At 43.2% G+C, this 16,400-nt stretch overlaps 1 protein-coding gene across 1 annotated transcript in view; it reads left to right on the top strand.

The window, feature by feature from the left end:
- GPATCH1 (G-patch domain containing 1) overlaps positions 1-15,764 on the top strand; it is a 39,262-nt gene extending 23,498 nt beyond the window's left edge. Inside the window, exons 12-20 of the mRNA XM_059904675.1 lie at positions 68-246; positions 516-643; positions 1,648-1,784; positions 2,124-2,290; positions 4,050-4,263; positions 8,218-8,325; positions 10,299-10,396; positions 11,871-12,019; positions 15,479-15,764. Coding sequence (XP_059760658.1) covers positions 68-246; positions 516-643; positions 1,648-1,784; positions 2,124-2,290; positions 4,050-4,263; positions 8,218-8,325; positions 10,299-10,396; positions 11,871-12,019; positions 15,479-15,509 — 1,211 coding nt within the window. The 3' untranslated portion in view covers positions 15,510-15,764. The remainder of the gene's footprint in view (positions 1-67; positions 247-515; positions 644-1,647; positions 1,785-2,123; positions 2,291-4,049; positions 4,264-8,217; positions 8,326-10,298; positions 10,397-11,870; positions 12,020-15,478) is intronic.
- Positions 15,765-16,400: the final 636 nt, after the last annotated feature.

Below are 16,400 nucleotides of genomic sequence, written 5' to 3'. Positions count from 1 at the left end.
CTAGATGTTCTCCTTTAAGTTCTCCATTTTTCCTAGGAGTGAAGCAGTTTCTTGTTCTCTACCATAGATGCTCTGGAATGTTGTCTTGATCCCAGTATGACAGAGTGGGAGCGACGCCGTGAGCGGGATGAGTTTGCTCAGGCAGCCCTGCTGTATGTGTCTTCCCATTCGACCTTGTCCTCCCGGTTCACTCATGCCAAGATGGAAGACGATTCAGATCAGGTGGAAGTCCCTCGGGACCAAGAGGTCTGTCGCCATCATTCCCCATGTGGTGAATTTTAAAATTAAAACACTGTATAACCAAAAACGTTAAAGCCCTCAGTGAAAAGATCAAAATACACATGGCACTGTAGAATAAGAAATGGCTTTATGCTTTTAGCTTCCAGTGTACTTTAGCAGAAATGTAACATAAGCTGTTTTGAAATTTTGGAAGATTGTTGGCAAACTTGTAAATGGAAAAGCAGACAGGTCAGTTGTGTGGCCACTTGATGAAACAGACGACTGTCTTTTCCCAGAATGACGTCAGTGACAAGCAGTCAGCTGTGAAGATGAAGCTGTTTGGGAAGCTTACCCGAGACACATTTGAGTGGCACCCTGACAAGCTTCTGTGTAAGAGGTTTAATGTCCCTGACCCATATCCAAGGTAAGTTGGATAAACCTGCCCTTACATCAGTACTTATTCCCCTGTTTTAAAGCTAACTCTCCACCTACATATTCATTTAAATTTCCTTTTCCTAGATGAACTTACTTGTAAATGCTTGGAGCTGCAGACTTTGCAGATTTAACTTGTATTAATTTGTTACTAAAAAAAAAAAAAAAGCAGACATCCAGGTAGCAAAGATAGGAAACTCAGATACACCAAGTTACAAAAACATAATGTCTGTCTAATTTGCCACCTTTTTAATCACACACAGAGAGTTTACATTTAAAATGAAGCTTACATTTTCTGATTCTCTATACAAGTTCAGTACCTTCTTATTTGATTGTGAACACCACAAGAAAGCATATACAGTTGAATCAGAGACTTTGTCAGAAAGTTGAGGTATATTTTTGGCAGTGGAACTTTTCTTTCATGGAAATCCATTGTCAAAGTTAAATTCTAGGGCTTCCCTGGTGGCACAGTGGTTAAGAATCTGCCTGCCAATGCAGGGGACATGGGTTCAAGCCCTGGTCTGGGAGGATCCCACATACCGCGGAGGAACTAAGCCTGTGCGCCACAACCACTGAGCCCGCGAGCCACAACTACTGAAGTCCATGCGCCTAGAGCCTGTGCTCCGCAACAAGAGAAGCCACGGCAATGAGAAGCCTGCACACCACAATGAAGAGTAGCCCCCACTCACCGCAACTAGAGAAAGCCCGCGCGCAGCAACGAAGACCCAACGCAGCCAAAAATAAATAAATTTAAAAAAAAAAAAAAGTTAAATTCTAGCTCCTACTATAATAATAAAAAACTCATGGCTCCTAAAGTCAGACGTTCCAAATTCTAAAATTGCTTTGAGAAGCAAAAACATCTTAAGGGACCTTTTCAGCCAAGTAGAAGAGCTACTGGTGAAAAACATGAGATGGACAGCCTTATAGGAACTGGATTTTATCCTCACAAGTTGTTATTAAAATTATTTATATATATGTTTCCTTTTCAACCCCCAGTTCAACTTCAGTTGGCTTACCAAGAGTGAAACGTGACAAATACTCAGTCTTCAACTTTCTGACAGTCCCAGAGACAGCTTCCTCACCTGCAACTCAAGCATCAAGTGAAAAAGTTCCGCAGCACCAAGGTCCCGACAGTGAGTAGGCCTTCCCCAGGTCCATGGTCTCAACCCCTAGCCTGTCGGGAAGACAGAAGTAAAGGGTCATCTTGTCATAGGGGTACATGTAGTGTGAACTCTCCTTCCATTAAAAGAATCGTTCATGTGAATACATTAGCTCATGCTGAAGTGGTCCAGATATACACTGTTTTGGGTTGGAGCTCTGCTTCAGCATCTGCCACATTCCCAGCACATTGCACAGTGCCTGGACCATACATAGTAGGCTCGCTGATGTTCTTGAATGAATTAAAGAACCATAATGCAGAGCTTGCCTTTTGCTTGCTAATTCTAATGTTAGGTCTATGTCCTACCTTTCAGAATCAAGAAAACCATCCAGGTGGGATACATCTAAACAAGAAAAGAAAGAAGATTCCATTAGTGAATTTTTAAGTCTGGCTAGATCAAAAGTTGGTCCACCTAAACAAGAGTCCAGTCCATTAGTAAACAAAGAGGAAGAGCATACAATGGAATCAGTCTCAGATAAGGTATTTGGGGCTCTCAAGTTCTCTTTGCCAGGCTGACTGTGGCCTTTGCCTCTCCCTGTGGTGATGAGGTTCTCATCAGGAACCTGTGGCCCCGGCATTGGGAGCACGGAGTCGTGATCTTGATACTTTTGAAGATTACAGGCCAGAATTTTGTAGAATACCCCTCAATTGGGCTCATCAGGCGTTTCCTCAGGATTAGATTCTGGTTCTGCATTTTTGGCAGGAACACCTCAGAAGGGATGCCGCTGTGCTTTTGTTGTGTCCTGCCAAGTAGAACACGATGATGATTTTTCCCGTTACTGATGTTCACTTTGATTATTCGAGTAGGGTGGTGTCTGCCAGACTTCTCCACTGTGAAGTCAGTCTTTTCCCCTTTGTAGTTAAGTACTTTTATTTATTCATTTCTTATTAATTTGTACTTTAATACACATCTAAGAACTTTGAAATATATAAATACCCTGTCCTTCATCAAACTATTTATGTCACTGTGGACCCACAGTTTCCTATTTTATCCAGAGGGATAATTCAGTACTATCATTATTTATTTTAATGCTCCAATTGTGCTAGTTTGGTTAGTTGAAGCCCCTTCAAGTTGGCTTCTGTGTCCTGTTGAAATGTCCCTTTTACGCTCTGAGCATGTCCTCACTTTCTGGGCACAGTAAGATGTTCTGGCCTCATCTTTTTATTTCTCAGCCCCAGCTCTAGAATCAGTCCTTACTCCAAGGTGTCCTGGTTATTTTTAGTGGGCAATGGTATGCTTTTCTTCCTTAATTTTTTTCTATGAAAAGGGTTTACTTTAAAATCATAAATTCCACTATCTTGTATCGGTTTTCCTCACGTGCGTATTTGTAACTCTGCTTCAGAAACTGGAGGCGGTGTGGGACTGGGGAGGGACCCCAGGCCAAGAGCAAGGAGAGCTGGTGGTAGAGTCCAGACCCACCCTGGGCACGTAGCATGCGTGCGTCGTTGACAGAGGCTCTTGTCGCCCCTGACCCACGTTCTTCAGTGGTAAAATGGAAGGACTGGAGTGGGTTCTGATCTAGGCCAGTCCTGGGCTCTCTCGTCGCTGCTGTTCACACTTAGCACGTTAGATCACCCCATGTCTGTCTGGTGATTAGCTGTTAGGATGTGGGAGCCATGTCTTCTTCATACCTTTGCTCCTTGTTTATAGAATGGAGTGTATACAAAGTCACTGCCTCTTTATTGGCAAACCTGACTCTCCACACCTGGGGTGCTTTTAGGAAGGGTGACGTGCAATTGCAGAGGGGAGCTCCAGGACCATTTTGTTGGCTTGTTCTCAGTGCCCTCCCCATTGTGTGGAGGCCCCCAGTTTTCTCTTCAGAACTTTTATACGAGTACACTGTCTTCACTACCTTTCACGTGGGACCTCTGAAGGCTCAGATAGACTTTTGAAAACAGGACAGAGGCACTGTGCTAGTCCCTACTGCCTTTTTCTGGGTCCTTTGCAGTTCTGATTAATAACCTATTTCCGTGTGTAGCTTCAGCTACTTCTACCAGTCAGCACAATCTACAGGTGTTGAGTCAGAAGCACCACAAAAATGATGCCATGTGAGTGATCATTGTTTAGTTAGGCAGTGCGTGGGTGTGGAGACCCACGTAAATGAGCACAAACATAAGTATGTGTGCATATGTATGCATGCGTGCGTGTGTGTGTGTGCATGGGTGCCATGTTCTAGAACACGTGGCTCCTTTCACCCTTGCTTCTTCATTTCTGACTGTTACTTCACTGTTAATACAGGTAAACAAAGGTGTGGATTCACAGACTGAAGGAGAGGGTAGCCGCCCATCCATGGACTTATTCAAAGCCATCTTTGCCAGCTCCTCAGATGAAAAGTCTTCATCCTCTGAGGATGAGCAAGGCGACAGTGAGGATGATCAGGAGGGTACCCGGGAAGCCGACATCAAAGGTTCCCAAGAGACTGACTTGGTGGAAACGTCATCTGTGGCACAAGGTATGTCAAATACTTTAGACTTTGGGATCTAAAAAAGAAAACAGTGATGTTTCTAGAGAAGCTGCTTTCTTCATTTAGTGTGTAATTTGGGACCAGGATAATTAGCAATTGATGATTTTTTGATGATGTTTTAATCTTTTGTATTTTTTTTTTTTTTTTTTAAACATTTGTTTTTTTTTTTTTAGTTTATTTATTTTATTTTTGGCTGTGTTGGGTCTTCGTTTCTGTGCGAGGGCTTTCTCTAGTTGTGGCAAGTGGGGGCCACTCTTCATTGCGGTGCGCGGGCCTCTCACTATTGCGGCCTCTCCTGTTGCGGAGCACAGGCTCCAGACGCGCAGGCTCAGTAGTTGTGGCTCACGGGCCTAGTTGCTCCGCGGCATGTGGGATCTTCCCAGACCAGGGCTCGAACTCGTGTCCCCTGCATTTGCAGGCAGACTCTCAACCACTGCGCCACCAGGGAAGCCCCAATCTTTTGTATTTTTTAAGTTAAAAAAAGTTTTATTTAATTATAGTTAATTTACAATATTATATTAGTTTCAGGTGTACAACATAGTGATTCAAAATTTTTGTAGATTGTATTCCATTTAAAGTTGTTATAAAATATTGGCTATATTCCCTGCACTGTACGATATATCTTTGTGTCTTATATATTTTATACATAATAGTTTGTGTCACTTAGTCCCCTACCCCTCTTTTACCCCTCCCGCCTTCTCTCTCCCCACTGGTAACCACTATTATGTTTTCTATGTCTGTGAGTCTGTTTCTGTTTAGTTATATTCATTCAGTTGTTTTATTTTTTAGATTCCACATGTAAGTGATTACATACAGTATTTGCCTTTCTTTGTCTGAGTTATTTCACTTAGCATAATACCCTCCCAGGTCCATCCATGTTGTTGCAAATGGCAAAATTTCATTCTTTCTTATGGCTGAGTAGGATTCCATGGTGTATATACACCATATCTTCTTCATCCATTCGTCGTCTGTTGATGGACACTTAGGTAGCTTCCATATCTTGCCTATTGTAAATAATGCTGCTGTGAACATTAGGGTGCATGTATCTTTTCAAATTAGAGTTTTCGTTTTTTTTCTGGAAATATACCCAGGAGTGGAATTGCTGGATCACATGATAGTTCTATTTTTAGTTTTTTGAGGAACCTCTATACTATTTTCCACAGTGGCTGCACCAATCTACATTTCCACCAACAATGTACAAGGGTTCTCTTTTCTCTACATCCTCACCAACATTTGTTATTTGTGGTCTGTTTGATGGTAGCCATTCTGACAAGTGTGAGGTGATATCAAAACCAGGATGACGGAAAAAAAAAAAACACAACAAGATTTATACAGTGGTTGTCTTTTCATTATGTTGATGGTTTCCTTTGCTATGCAAAAGCTTTTTAGTTTAATTAGGTCTTATTTGTTTTTCAGTTTTTAAAAAATATTTATTTAGTTATATATTTATTTATTTGGTTGCACCAGCTCTTAGTTGCGGCAGGCAGGCTCCTTTGTTGCGGCTCCCTGGCTCTGTAGTTGCAGCATGTGGGCTCCTTAGTTGTGGCATGCGGACTTTTAGTTGCGGCACGCATGCGGGATCTATTTCCCCAACCAGATACCAAACCCAGGCCCCCTGCATTGGGAGTGCAGAGTCTTACCCACTGGACCTCCAGGAAGGTCCCTTATTTATTTACTTTTGCTTTTGTTTCCTTGCCTTAGTAGACGGATCCCAAAAAATATTTCTATGATTTAGAATCTTTTGTATCTTTAAATGGAGTGGAACAGAGTTCTTTTTTTTTTTTTTTTCTCTATCTGCTATAAATCTCTGGTATATATTTAGGATGTAAAGACGTGTTTGATAATATTGATTTTCCTACTTATCCTAGTTGAGAAGAATTAAAAAATAGTAAAATTTCCATTTAAAAAATAGCTTCTTTCTTTTTTTAACCTGGTTGCTGATGAGGTGCCAGGACTAGTGGAAGACATTTGGTCATGACATATACAGGGTTTCTTCCTGCTTTTCCTCTCTGTAGGGCAGATTGTATGCTCTGGAACAGCCATCAGATGGGCATTGCCTGGCACATAAGTAGCACTTGGTAGACGGTGTCTGTTCTCGTTACAGTGAGTCTAACACTTGGTCAGTAGCCTGTCCTACTTGTTCTGTTTACCCCAGCCAGGAGTTTGGGCATAGGAAAGGAGGCTGTCTGGTGCTTGCAAGGGTGGGAGACTTTTCAGATGTTTGGGTGGGTGGACAGAATTTCCCATCTCAGTTTTAGATTGTTCTGCCTGCCCGTTTCAGTCTGTGGTGGACTTGGGTTTAATTTCTGAGGGCCTTTAACCAAAAAGTTACATAGAGATATAAAATATTGTTTGTTCTTAGGTGATTGCAAATGTCAGCCTATTTCTTTCTTTGTGAGAAAAAAACAACTTATTTTTTTATTACAGAGTCATATATTACTTGAAAAGTTTAAAAATATAGAAATATAGGGACTTCCCTGGTGGTCCAGTGGTTAAGAATCCGCCTTCTAATGCAGGGAATGCGGGTTCGATCCCTGGTTGGGGAACTAAGATCCCATGTGCCACGGGGCAACTAAGCCCGTACGCTTCAACTACTGAGCCTGCACGTCACAACTAGAGAGCCCGAGTGGTGCAGCTACTGAGCCTGTGCGCTCTGGAGCCCATGCCACAACTAGAGAGAAGCCCGCACGCCAAAATGCAAGATCCCACACGCCACAACTGAGACCTGATGCAGCCAAAAAAAAAAGAAAAGAAATGTAGAAAGCTTAAGTCTCTGGGAATTCCCCCTTCCCCAGAGATAACCACCATTAATGCTTTGATGCACATTTTTTCGGCTTTCCCCATCTTTCTCTCTTCTCTCTGAAAACCTAATCATCTCTTTTTTAAAAACGAGATAATTGATGTGAACACGATAATTTGTTTATATTCAATTTTTCTCCTCTTTGACGATTTATTTTTAGTGAAATGAAGCCTTCTGAGCTGGGACATAGTCTTACATCCTTTTTTTTTTTTTCTTAATTAATTAATTAATTTATTTTTGGCTGCGTTGCGTCTTCGTTGCTGCGCGCGGGCTTTCTCTAGTTGCGGCGAGCGGGGGCTACTCTTGGTTGCAGTGTGCGGGCTTCTCATTGTGGTGGCTTGTCTTGTTGTGGAGCACGGGTTCTAGGCGCACGGGCTTCAGTAGTTGTGGTGCGTGGGCTCAGGAGTTGTGGCTCGCAGGCTCTAGAGCACAGGCTCAGTAGTTGTGACGCACAGGCTTAGTTGCTCCGCGGCATGTGGGATCTTCCCAGACCAGGGCTCGAACCCGTGTCCCCTGCATTGGCAGGGGATTCTTAACCACTGCACCACCAGGGAAGCCGTACATCCTGTTTGTAAGTCTTTATTCTCCTGAGATGGCCCTTCCTCGAGGTTGTGTTTCTACCTTTTATTTTTATTTATTTGTTTATTTCAGTTTTTGCGATATTGTATTTAGTCATCTTGGCTGGCTTAATCACATTGTTGTTTTTGTTTTTAATTTTTGGCCGTGCCACGCGGCATGTGGGATCTTAGTTCCCTGACCAGGGATCGAACCCACGCCCCCTGCATTGGAAGCGCGGGGTCATAACCACTGGACTGCCAGGGAAGTCCCTATGGTGTTTCAACGTTTTAGGTCTCAGGTGATGTGGAGTGTGTGCCATAAGTACCCTCACCACCCCTGTGGTACAGCCCCTGGGGCACCTGCTTGCAGGTGCCCTTGTGTGACCGACATCCCAGCTCAAATGTCCAGGAGGTCAGAGGTTGGGCCCGTGTGTTCACTGCTGTGTCCTCAGCGCCTGGTGTGAGCTAGTTATGCGGGGTGCTGACGAAAAGCACATGCTATCTGGTAAAAATAGACATTCATTGAAGACTCCAACACATTAATATTTGGCATGTATCTAAAATTAATATCCTGGTGTTTTTCAGCTAGTGAGCCAGCACCCCAGGAGCCCGCACCCTTCTTCCCGATTCAGAAGATACAGATAGATGAAAGAGAGGAGTTCGGCCCACAGCTGCCTCCCGTGTTCTGCGCCAGTGAGTCGAGAGCTCCTTATGTCATCTGTTTGCGTTGGGGCCAGAGTCTCTCCTAAGACAGGACAACTCTAACCACATTGTTCTCTCTGCCAGCGTAATCCAGCATGAGGCTGACCAAATATATATGTTTGTTTCTAGTTTATCCGTTCTCAGCCACGTTTGGAAAATCAGTGCTTCCACCTCGTGCCTAAATGATAGCTGTTGCTTTTCAGCCTTAGAGTCCTTTAATTTTTTTTTTTTAACTTTTTAATAGATAGGGCCCTAAGTATCTCAAATTTTGTCACGTATAGAGATAAAAAAGTAAAAATCTAGGGCACAAAGATGGGATAGGAATTGTAAGGAGAAGGATATTCTGAGACTTCTTTATACTTTGGCTAATGTAGCAAATAAAATAAAACTAATCCTTTCAGAAGGAAATATAGCTCCTCCTCCTCCCCCAGTATCTGTTACCAACTTCTGTTCAGTGCCAGCTTAAACTGACATCTCATGTTAAAATGTTTAGACTGGTTGGCATCTCTTTGAAAGCTGAGTTAACAAACATCTGATAATAGAGCCCAGATATAGAAATGACATAAAATTCTATTATCTACTTTATAGTTTCCTGTAGTGCCCACATATGCATATTGGCTTGGTTAATTAACCCAGCCTTCAAAGAGATGAAAGCAGAGAGGAGTCAAATGTGTGAAGTTTTGAAAAATTGTGGTGAATGTATTTCTCATTTGTGTAATTATTCAGATCTTTAGTTTAAAATAAGTGTCGGCACTTGAAAGCTAAGTTACTTATGCGCATTTCCCAGACGGTTCTTGATATCCTTGTAATAGTTGATAACTTAATTTGGTCTATGGGCTATTTTCCAAAAACTAGCATCAAAAAAAAAAAAGTTTGGGGAGGTCAACTTGGGAAATATTTGACCAAACTGTAGGACTAGAAAATTGCAGGCATCGGTTAACTGGGTTTGGGAAATAAACCATCCTCCTGAAATACCTTGGAATTTTTCTTTAGGTAGAAAAAAGTTGATTTAATGACTTACACTGTTTCTGCTATAGACAATTTTCTGCTGGTTTGATGACCTGGAAGTTAATGACCTATGAAAATGTTTTGGTTAGAATTTGGAGGTGGAGAAGTGGAGCGCATGCAACTTGTTTAGTCTTTTTTTTTTTTTTTTTTGAATTTTATGTATTTTTTTATACAGCAGGCTCTTATTAGTTATCCATTTTATACATATTAGTGTATACATGTCAATCCCAGTCTCCCAATTCATCCCACCACCACCACCACCCCGGCCACTTTCCCCCCTTGGTGTCCATACGTTTGTTCTCTACATCTGTGTCTCTATTTCTGCCATGTTTAGTCATTTTTAATGATCATGTACATTATGTTGTTTTGGTGCTAATTTTTTAGTGTTTCTGCTTATAAGACAAACTCACATGAAATGTGCTTTTGTAAAGGGTGGACGGTGTCAGAGGGGTGGATAATTATGTGCCAGATTCTGGGCTATGGGATTCATGTGCACGGTCCCATCTAATCCTCTCTGTGTCCCCAAAAGGATAGGGATTCTTATTTTCCCCATTTTTCAGACAGGAAAACAGACTTGGAGAGGTTTAGCAACATGCCAAAGATCACAGACCTGCTGACAGAGCCAGATTCAGACTCTGGTCTATCTCTGAGTTTACCTGAGGATGTTAAATGGCAGAAGGCTTGTAGGCATTCTGGTCTGACTTTATCTTCATCTGGCAGATAAGACTGTGGCCTGACACCAGTTGGATCACCCTGGTCTTAGGTTGAGGTTTCTGGCAGTTTCTAAATATAGATCTACAACATGATATGCTAATCTGCTTGTTTATCAGTGAGGCAGGGCAGGAGTTCTGCCTTAGTGGTAAACATTCCGTCTACGTCAGATTCCTAACTCAGTAATTTAGCCTTCTTTTCCCCTACAGTCTCCAAGTAATGTCTTTATTCCTTTCGTGTTTCAGATGCTCGTCAGAAACTTGAGGCACCTCTCAAAGAGAAACATAAAAAGAACAAAGAAAAACACAAGACCAAGAAAGAGCACAGACGGAAGAAAGAGAAGGTGACTTCTGGGTGTACCAGGATCAGTGTGTGGGGTCAGACGCCCCTGCTTCTGTCTTCTAGACCAGCTTCCAGGGGTGACCCATGAAGCCAGTCAAAAAGAGGTGGAGGCCACAGGTCTCTCTGCACCTTGACAGAAATGTTGATAGTCAATGGAAACCCTCGATTTTCAGAAAAACTTTGTTTTTTTGTTTTGTTTTGGCCACACTGTACGTCATGCGGGATCTTCCCTGACCAGAGATCGAACCCGTGCCCCCTGCCGTGAAGCGCAGAGTCTAACCACTGGACCGCCAGGGAAGTCCTGTTTTTCTTTTAGACAGAATATTTTAATTTATTCAGTTGTACTTAAAATTTTTTTTTTTATTCATGAACATTAAAAAGTAGGAAAGAAGGACATTTAAATATCTTAGAGTTGAGAATTCCCTGGCGGTCCAGTGGTTAGGACTCAGGGCTTTCACTGTGGGGGCCAGGTTCAATCCCTGGTCGGGGAACTAAGATCCCGCAAGTTGCTCGGCCAAAAAAATAAATTAAATAAATAAATAAATAAATAAATAAATAAATAAATAAATATCTTAGAGTAATGGTTGAGTATTAAGTAGCAGAATAGTTAATTACTGTGTTTAATAAAACAATTGTTTTTAATAAAATAATTATTTAGATAATGAATAAAAGCATTTGATATTGATTATCATTCAATATTAAAGGAAGGTATTAGTTTGAACATTTCTCAACTACTTTGTCATCATTACAAATAGAGATTTGGGTCTGTAGCTTGCCATTTGAAGTGATGGACACTTAAAGAACACTGTTGACACCGCTGTCTCAGCATCCGTGTCTTCTTTTGAGTTATGGCACAGGCTTTTAATTCAGTGAATGTTAGTGCTGGGTACCCACAGTGATCTGGGTAGTAGTAGAATTGATTAGAAACAGTTCCTCTTTTGGCTACCAGAAAAAAGGATTCTTGAGCATGGAAGGTAAGAGAAGTTCCCCTGGAGTGAAAGGAAAGAAACTGGTGCTGACAGATTTGAAAACCAAACTCATGTGTTTCTCACCGGCACAATATGTGCTGTTCTCTGACCTTCTACCAGTTTCTTCTTTGTGCTTTTCCAGGGAGCTTGCCACCCTGATATGTGGTTTGTCACATATGGCTAACAAAGTGGAGCAGGCAGGTTCATGGGAGGGGACGGGGTCACCTTGGATGAGATGGGGGCTGAGTGTCATGATGGGGTCCTGCCTGTGCCTGCTTGGTTCTGCTGTATCTGTCGCCAGAAGATAAATTCTGTGAGCATATGCACGGTGGAGAGTGTGCCCAGTTGTGTGTCCTGGTCTGTCCCACACCAGGCTAAAGCTCCCCCAAGTGAAGTTTTTTGTTTTTGAATGACTCCAGCAACCAAATGCCTCATTAGCCTGCCACTGCGAGGAATTAGGAAGGGAAACGCCCATTTGTTCTCCTTGATTTGTTTTATTTATTTCAGAAAAAGAAACACCGGAAGCACAAACACAAAGGCAAGCAAAAGAATAAAAAGTCAGAGAAAAGTAGTAGTTCCGAGAGTACGGACAGCAGTGACAGCCAGAGCGATGAAGAAGGGGCCGCAGACCTGTCACCCCAGGAGCTGCTGAGACGGTAGGCGACAGGAGACAGTAGGCTTTCAGAAACCCTCAGAGGCTCGTTGAAACCTTGCCGTGGTTGCTTAGAGGGAAATGTCAGAAATGATAAATTTGTGCATTAACTCGGCTTTTTAAAAAGTGAACTTTTAATTGCATAAGTAATATGTAAATATATTATCATTGTGAAAATTCAGATCTTACAGATAAGGCTTGAAGTGGCCCGTGACCAATTCCCCAAATCTCTCTTCTCTCCTCAGTAACCTCTGTCATCTGTTGCTTTGTAACTCTGAAGACTTTTTTGCGCAGCCACACACACACACACACATACACACACACACAGACACACACACAGAGGTACACGTGCATTTTGTTGCACATTTTTAATATAAATAATATAACTTTATGTAGCATAAATCTAGAGGGAATGAACATTTAGAAGGAATAAATATCACCAAATTGTTTCCACAAGTGGCTCTATCCATTTAAATTATGAAAGCACCTTGTTATTACATCAGTTACAAACAGCACGGAGATGTTTGCCAGCCTGGTGGGTGAAGAATGGCACGTCATCTTCATTGCATTTCGTGAATCAGTAATGAGGCTGAGCAGCCTTTCCTGTTTGTCTCAGCCTTTGCCGTGGGCTCTTTTGTGAATAATGTGCTCCTGTCCTTTGCACAATGTTCTGTTTTCTGTTAGATTTTTATACTGGTTTTTAGGTACTGTTTTTACTGATTTTTAGGAATTAAAAAATAATTCTGGATATTAATCCTTTGTGTTTTAGAGTGTTACCTGTTATATGACTTTTAACAATCTTTGTTGAACAGAAACTTTAATTTTGGGAACACTCAGTTTTACGAATTTTTGTGTTGTCGTTGGTATGTTTTACATTTTGTCTTTTTAAGGCCTTCCCTAATGTAAGATTTTGTGTATGTATATAGACTGTTCTCATGCTTTTGTAATTTTGTTTGTGTTTAACCTATTTGAATTGTTTTATTTTCCTTTTTTTTTTGTGAACAGAGTAGGATAGGCATCCAACTTACCTTTCTCCAGATAGATGGCCGGTTGTATTAGTGAGAGTGAGTAGGCGAGCTGCGATGAAAAAGAACCCTCTCAACCCAGTGGCACAGCACAATGGAGCATAAATTAAATTGAGAAAGTTACTCAGGATCCCAGTTTGTTCCACTCTAGCATGTGGCCCTCAGAGGAGCCGAGGGGAACGGGTTGGAGGATGGTCTTGGAGGTTGTTATGGTCCTGCCTGGAAGTCGCTGTCTTCCTTCCCCTCCAGCCCACGGGCCGGAGCAGCTGGGTGGCCCTGCCCGGCCAGCACGGGACCAGGTAGGGCAAGTCCAGCTGTGGGCCCAGGGTGATGGGGGACACGGCAGGCATGAGCCCTGGCCACTCGGCCCCACCGGTGCTCTGGGCTGTTAAGGGAGGTGTAGCTTGATCAGATTCTAAATGCCTATGCCCATGTGGATCTGTTCCTGGATTCTCTGTTCTGGTTTCTTAGCCATTTTTCTATTTTTTCATCCTCCCTGTTTTAATTACTCTGGCCTTATAGTATATTTTGCCGTCTGGAAAGACAAGTGCTGCTGCCTTGTTCTTTTTCATTTATTTCTTTAGAATGGACAGGACCTTCTCATGGTTCAGAAACAACAAGGATATGAGCATTTCAGTTTAATCCAGAGCCCCCTGAAGCGGCTGTGTTGGTTCACGTTTCCCTTTCCTCAGGGCGCGTGCCACTGGTGATAGGGCCGGGCCAGGCACTGTGAGGCACACCGTGGGTGTGGGCTCGTTTAGTCCTCACACAAGCTGTGACTTGTGTCCCCTCCTCTCACAGGCGGGGAAAGCAAGGCCCAGGGAGGCCCACTGACCCTCACCAACACCTGATATTCTCACCCTTGACCGTTTGGGGCCATGTGATGAGTCATTCCTGCGGGGAGGCATTAGCACTTGCACACGTGGAAGCCCTTCAGTGCCCATCGGGAGGGTGTGGTGGGGTGGGCTGAGCACAGCAGTCAGAAAATGAGGGCAGGTAGCTGTGTGCTGACTGGCATCTAAAACTTACCCTTTAGAGACCAGAAGCTGCAGAACAGTGTATATGCCTGGTACTGCTGTCCTCAGGCCTTTGGATTTCCCCGCATGCACATGTGTGTACATCCTTGCGTAGAAAAGGGCTGGAGGGATTCTTACACCCCTGAGAGCACTTATCTCTGAGGCGGGGACTGGGATAGAGGGAATGCAGCATCGGAGGTGTGAAATGTATTTAAATATTACTCTTGTGGTTGCTAAAGGTATAGTTTCCATAGCCCCTCACCCCTAAGCTTCCTAGGTTCTCCCCAGGGACCCTGGAGGGGGCCCCTCCATCTTTTGTGCCCCACTCCACTCTGTGTATTACCTGTCTGCATCTGTCTCCTGCAAGGGGCATTTTGAGGGTCACGACAACATGGGTCTTACTTGCATCCCCAGCGCCTGGCTGAGGTCTCACTCTTGTCAAGGGCCCCTGCTGCTTTCCTTCAGTGATGGCACAGCCTAGTTCTGGATGGACTTGCAGTCTCCCCCTCCATCCCCTCCCCGGCAGACACTGATCTTCCTCCTGTGCCTGTAAGTTAGCTTTGCCCATTCTAGAATTTCACAGATGTGGAAACATACAGTTAAGTACACTCTTTAGTGCATTCACACTGTAAGTTCCCAGCTCCGTGCATGTTCACTCCCTGAATATACCAATATACCTAGAGCAAGGAATAAACCAGCACTCCAGAAGCCCCTCCCACTTAGCATCCCCACCCCCGCCCCCCAAAGGTAACCACTCTGGCTTCTATCACCACTGATTACTCTTGCCTGTGTTTCAGATTTATTTAAGGGACCCATGTACCAGGAACTCTTGCATCTGGCTTGTGAGATTCCTCTGCATTGTCGTAGCAGCAGCTGGTTCGTTCTCATTGCCATAGAGTATTCCTTTACGGGATACACCACAGAGTATTCATCTGTTCCGTTGTTGGGGGCATTTGGTTTTCCACTTTGGGGCTGTAGAGCACGGATCTAGAGTCAGTGTGACCCAGCTCTTCTTGGTGAGTAGAGCCGCCATGAACATTCTTGTGTGCACGAAGCTGAGATTTAAGACTGACGGCTCGGGAGCTTTTGGCCCTGGAGCACACATGGTTTTGTTTTTTGTGTTTTTAGTTCCTTCCCAAAGGTCATACATGAGATAGGTGTGTGCAACCAGGATTAGAACTTGCTTTTATAAATGGGTCTTAATATGAGATGTGGAGGAGTGAGTCTCTCTGTGTGTTTTGGGGGGAACAGAATCTTAAGAGTGCAGATTAAACGGTACTTTCTTTCATGGTGTGGGTCATCCTCTGTATTTTGTGCCACTTTGGCTCAGGGAGAGGCCTGGCATTCTTCTCCCGCACTGAACTGTTTGGTTTTTCCGTTTGTATCTAACTTTCCTCCTCTCTCTTTTATTTCCTTTTCTAGGCTGAAGCGTCTTCCTCTAAGGAGGCAGTAACTGAATTCTGCCCTGGCCTGTCCCAGTACCAGATCTCCTCCAGGATGGAAGTTCATTGGTCACTCAGTTAATAGATTGTACAGATTGTATTTATATGTAAATTTTTGCTGTAAAATAATTTTTTTAAAACCTTGACATTTCAAAGCTTGCCTTGGAAGGTTGCTGAAATTGATTTCTATTTTTAACTTAATCTGTTAGTGTCAGAGGAAAAAACTCAGACTGTACAGTTTAATTAAAATGGCATTTTTCTATTTTTTTCTTGATTTTTCATTTCCTGAAACTTTAAAAAAGAATTGAAAAGCAAAGGCTTTTCTCTGGTTTTGTTGTGAAGAAAGCCAGGTTCAGATAAGGACAGTCTGACTTACTTAAGGACCCGTGTGGGAGGGAGGTGGTCGCTTTCCCATGTTTTCCTGGGGAGTGTGGTTCCTCCCTCATGTGGTTGGTGCTGGTGGCCAGGAGCCAAGTGGGCAGCACAGTACCAGGATCCTGGCAGGTGGCCTCAGCGTCTCGGGGTAGATGCCACCAAAGTGTCTGAGAAAAGCACTGGGACCAAGAGTGGAAGAGTGTGTGCCCACACCCTGGGTCACACAAGCTCCAGGTCTTTGCACTGCAGCCCTGGGTCCCTGCTCTGAGGCTGCCTCATCTGCCCTCATGAGACCTTTAGAAAAAGTAGAGTGCAGAGGTTTTTTTCCATTATCAAAGTAACATCATAGAAAAATCAGAACAATTGTAAAAGGAGAAAGAAGGAAGAAAATCACTTCTACTTCTACCCCCCAGGGTTGACAACCCTTGCTCTTTTGTTATAATTCCATGCAGTCATTTTCTAGCATTGAGTCTGCTCCCGGACAAGAGGTGACTTTTTTTTTTAAGTGTTTTTTAAAAATAATTAAT

This window comes from Balaenoptera ricei, chromosome 19 (genome assembly GCF_028023285.1).
Source record: "Balaenoptera ricei isolate mBalRic1 chromosome 19, mBalRic1.hap2, whole genome shotgun sequence".
In the NCBI taxonomy this organism is placed as follows: domain Eukaryota; kingdom Metazoa; phylum Chordata; class Mammalia; order Artiodactyla; family Balaenopteridae; genus Balaenoptera; species Balaenoptera ricei.
This window is presented reverse-complemented; position numbering and strand designations above follow the sequence as displayed.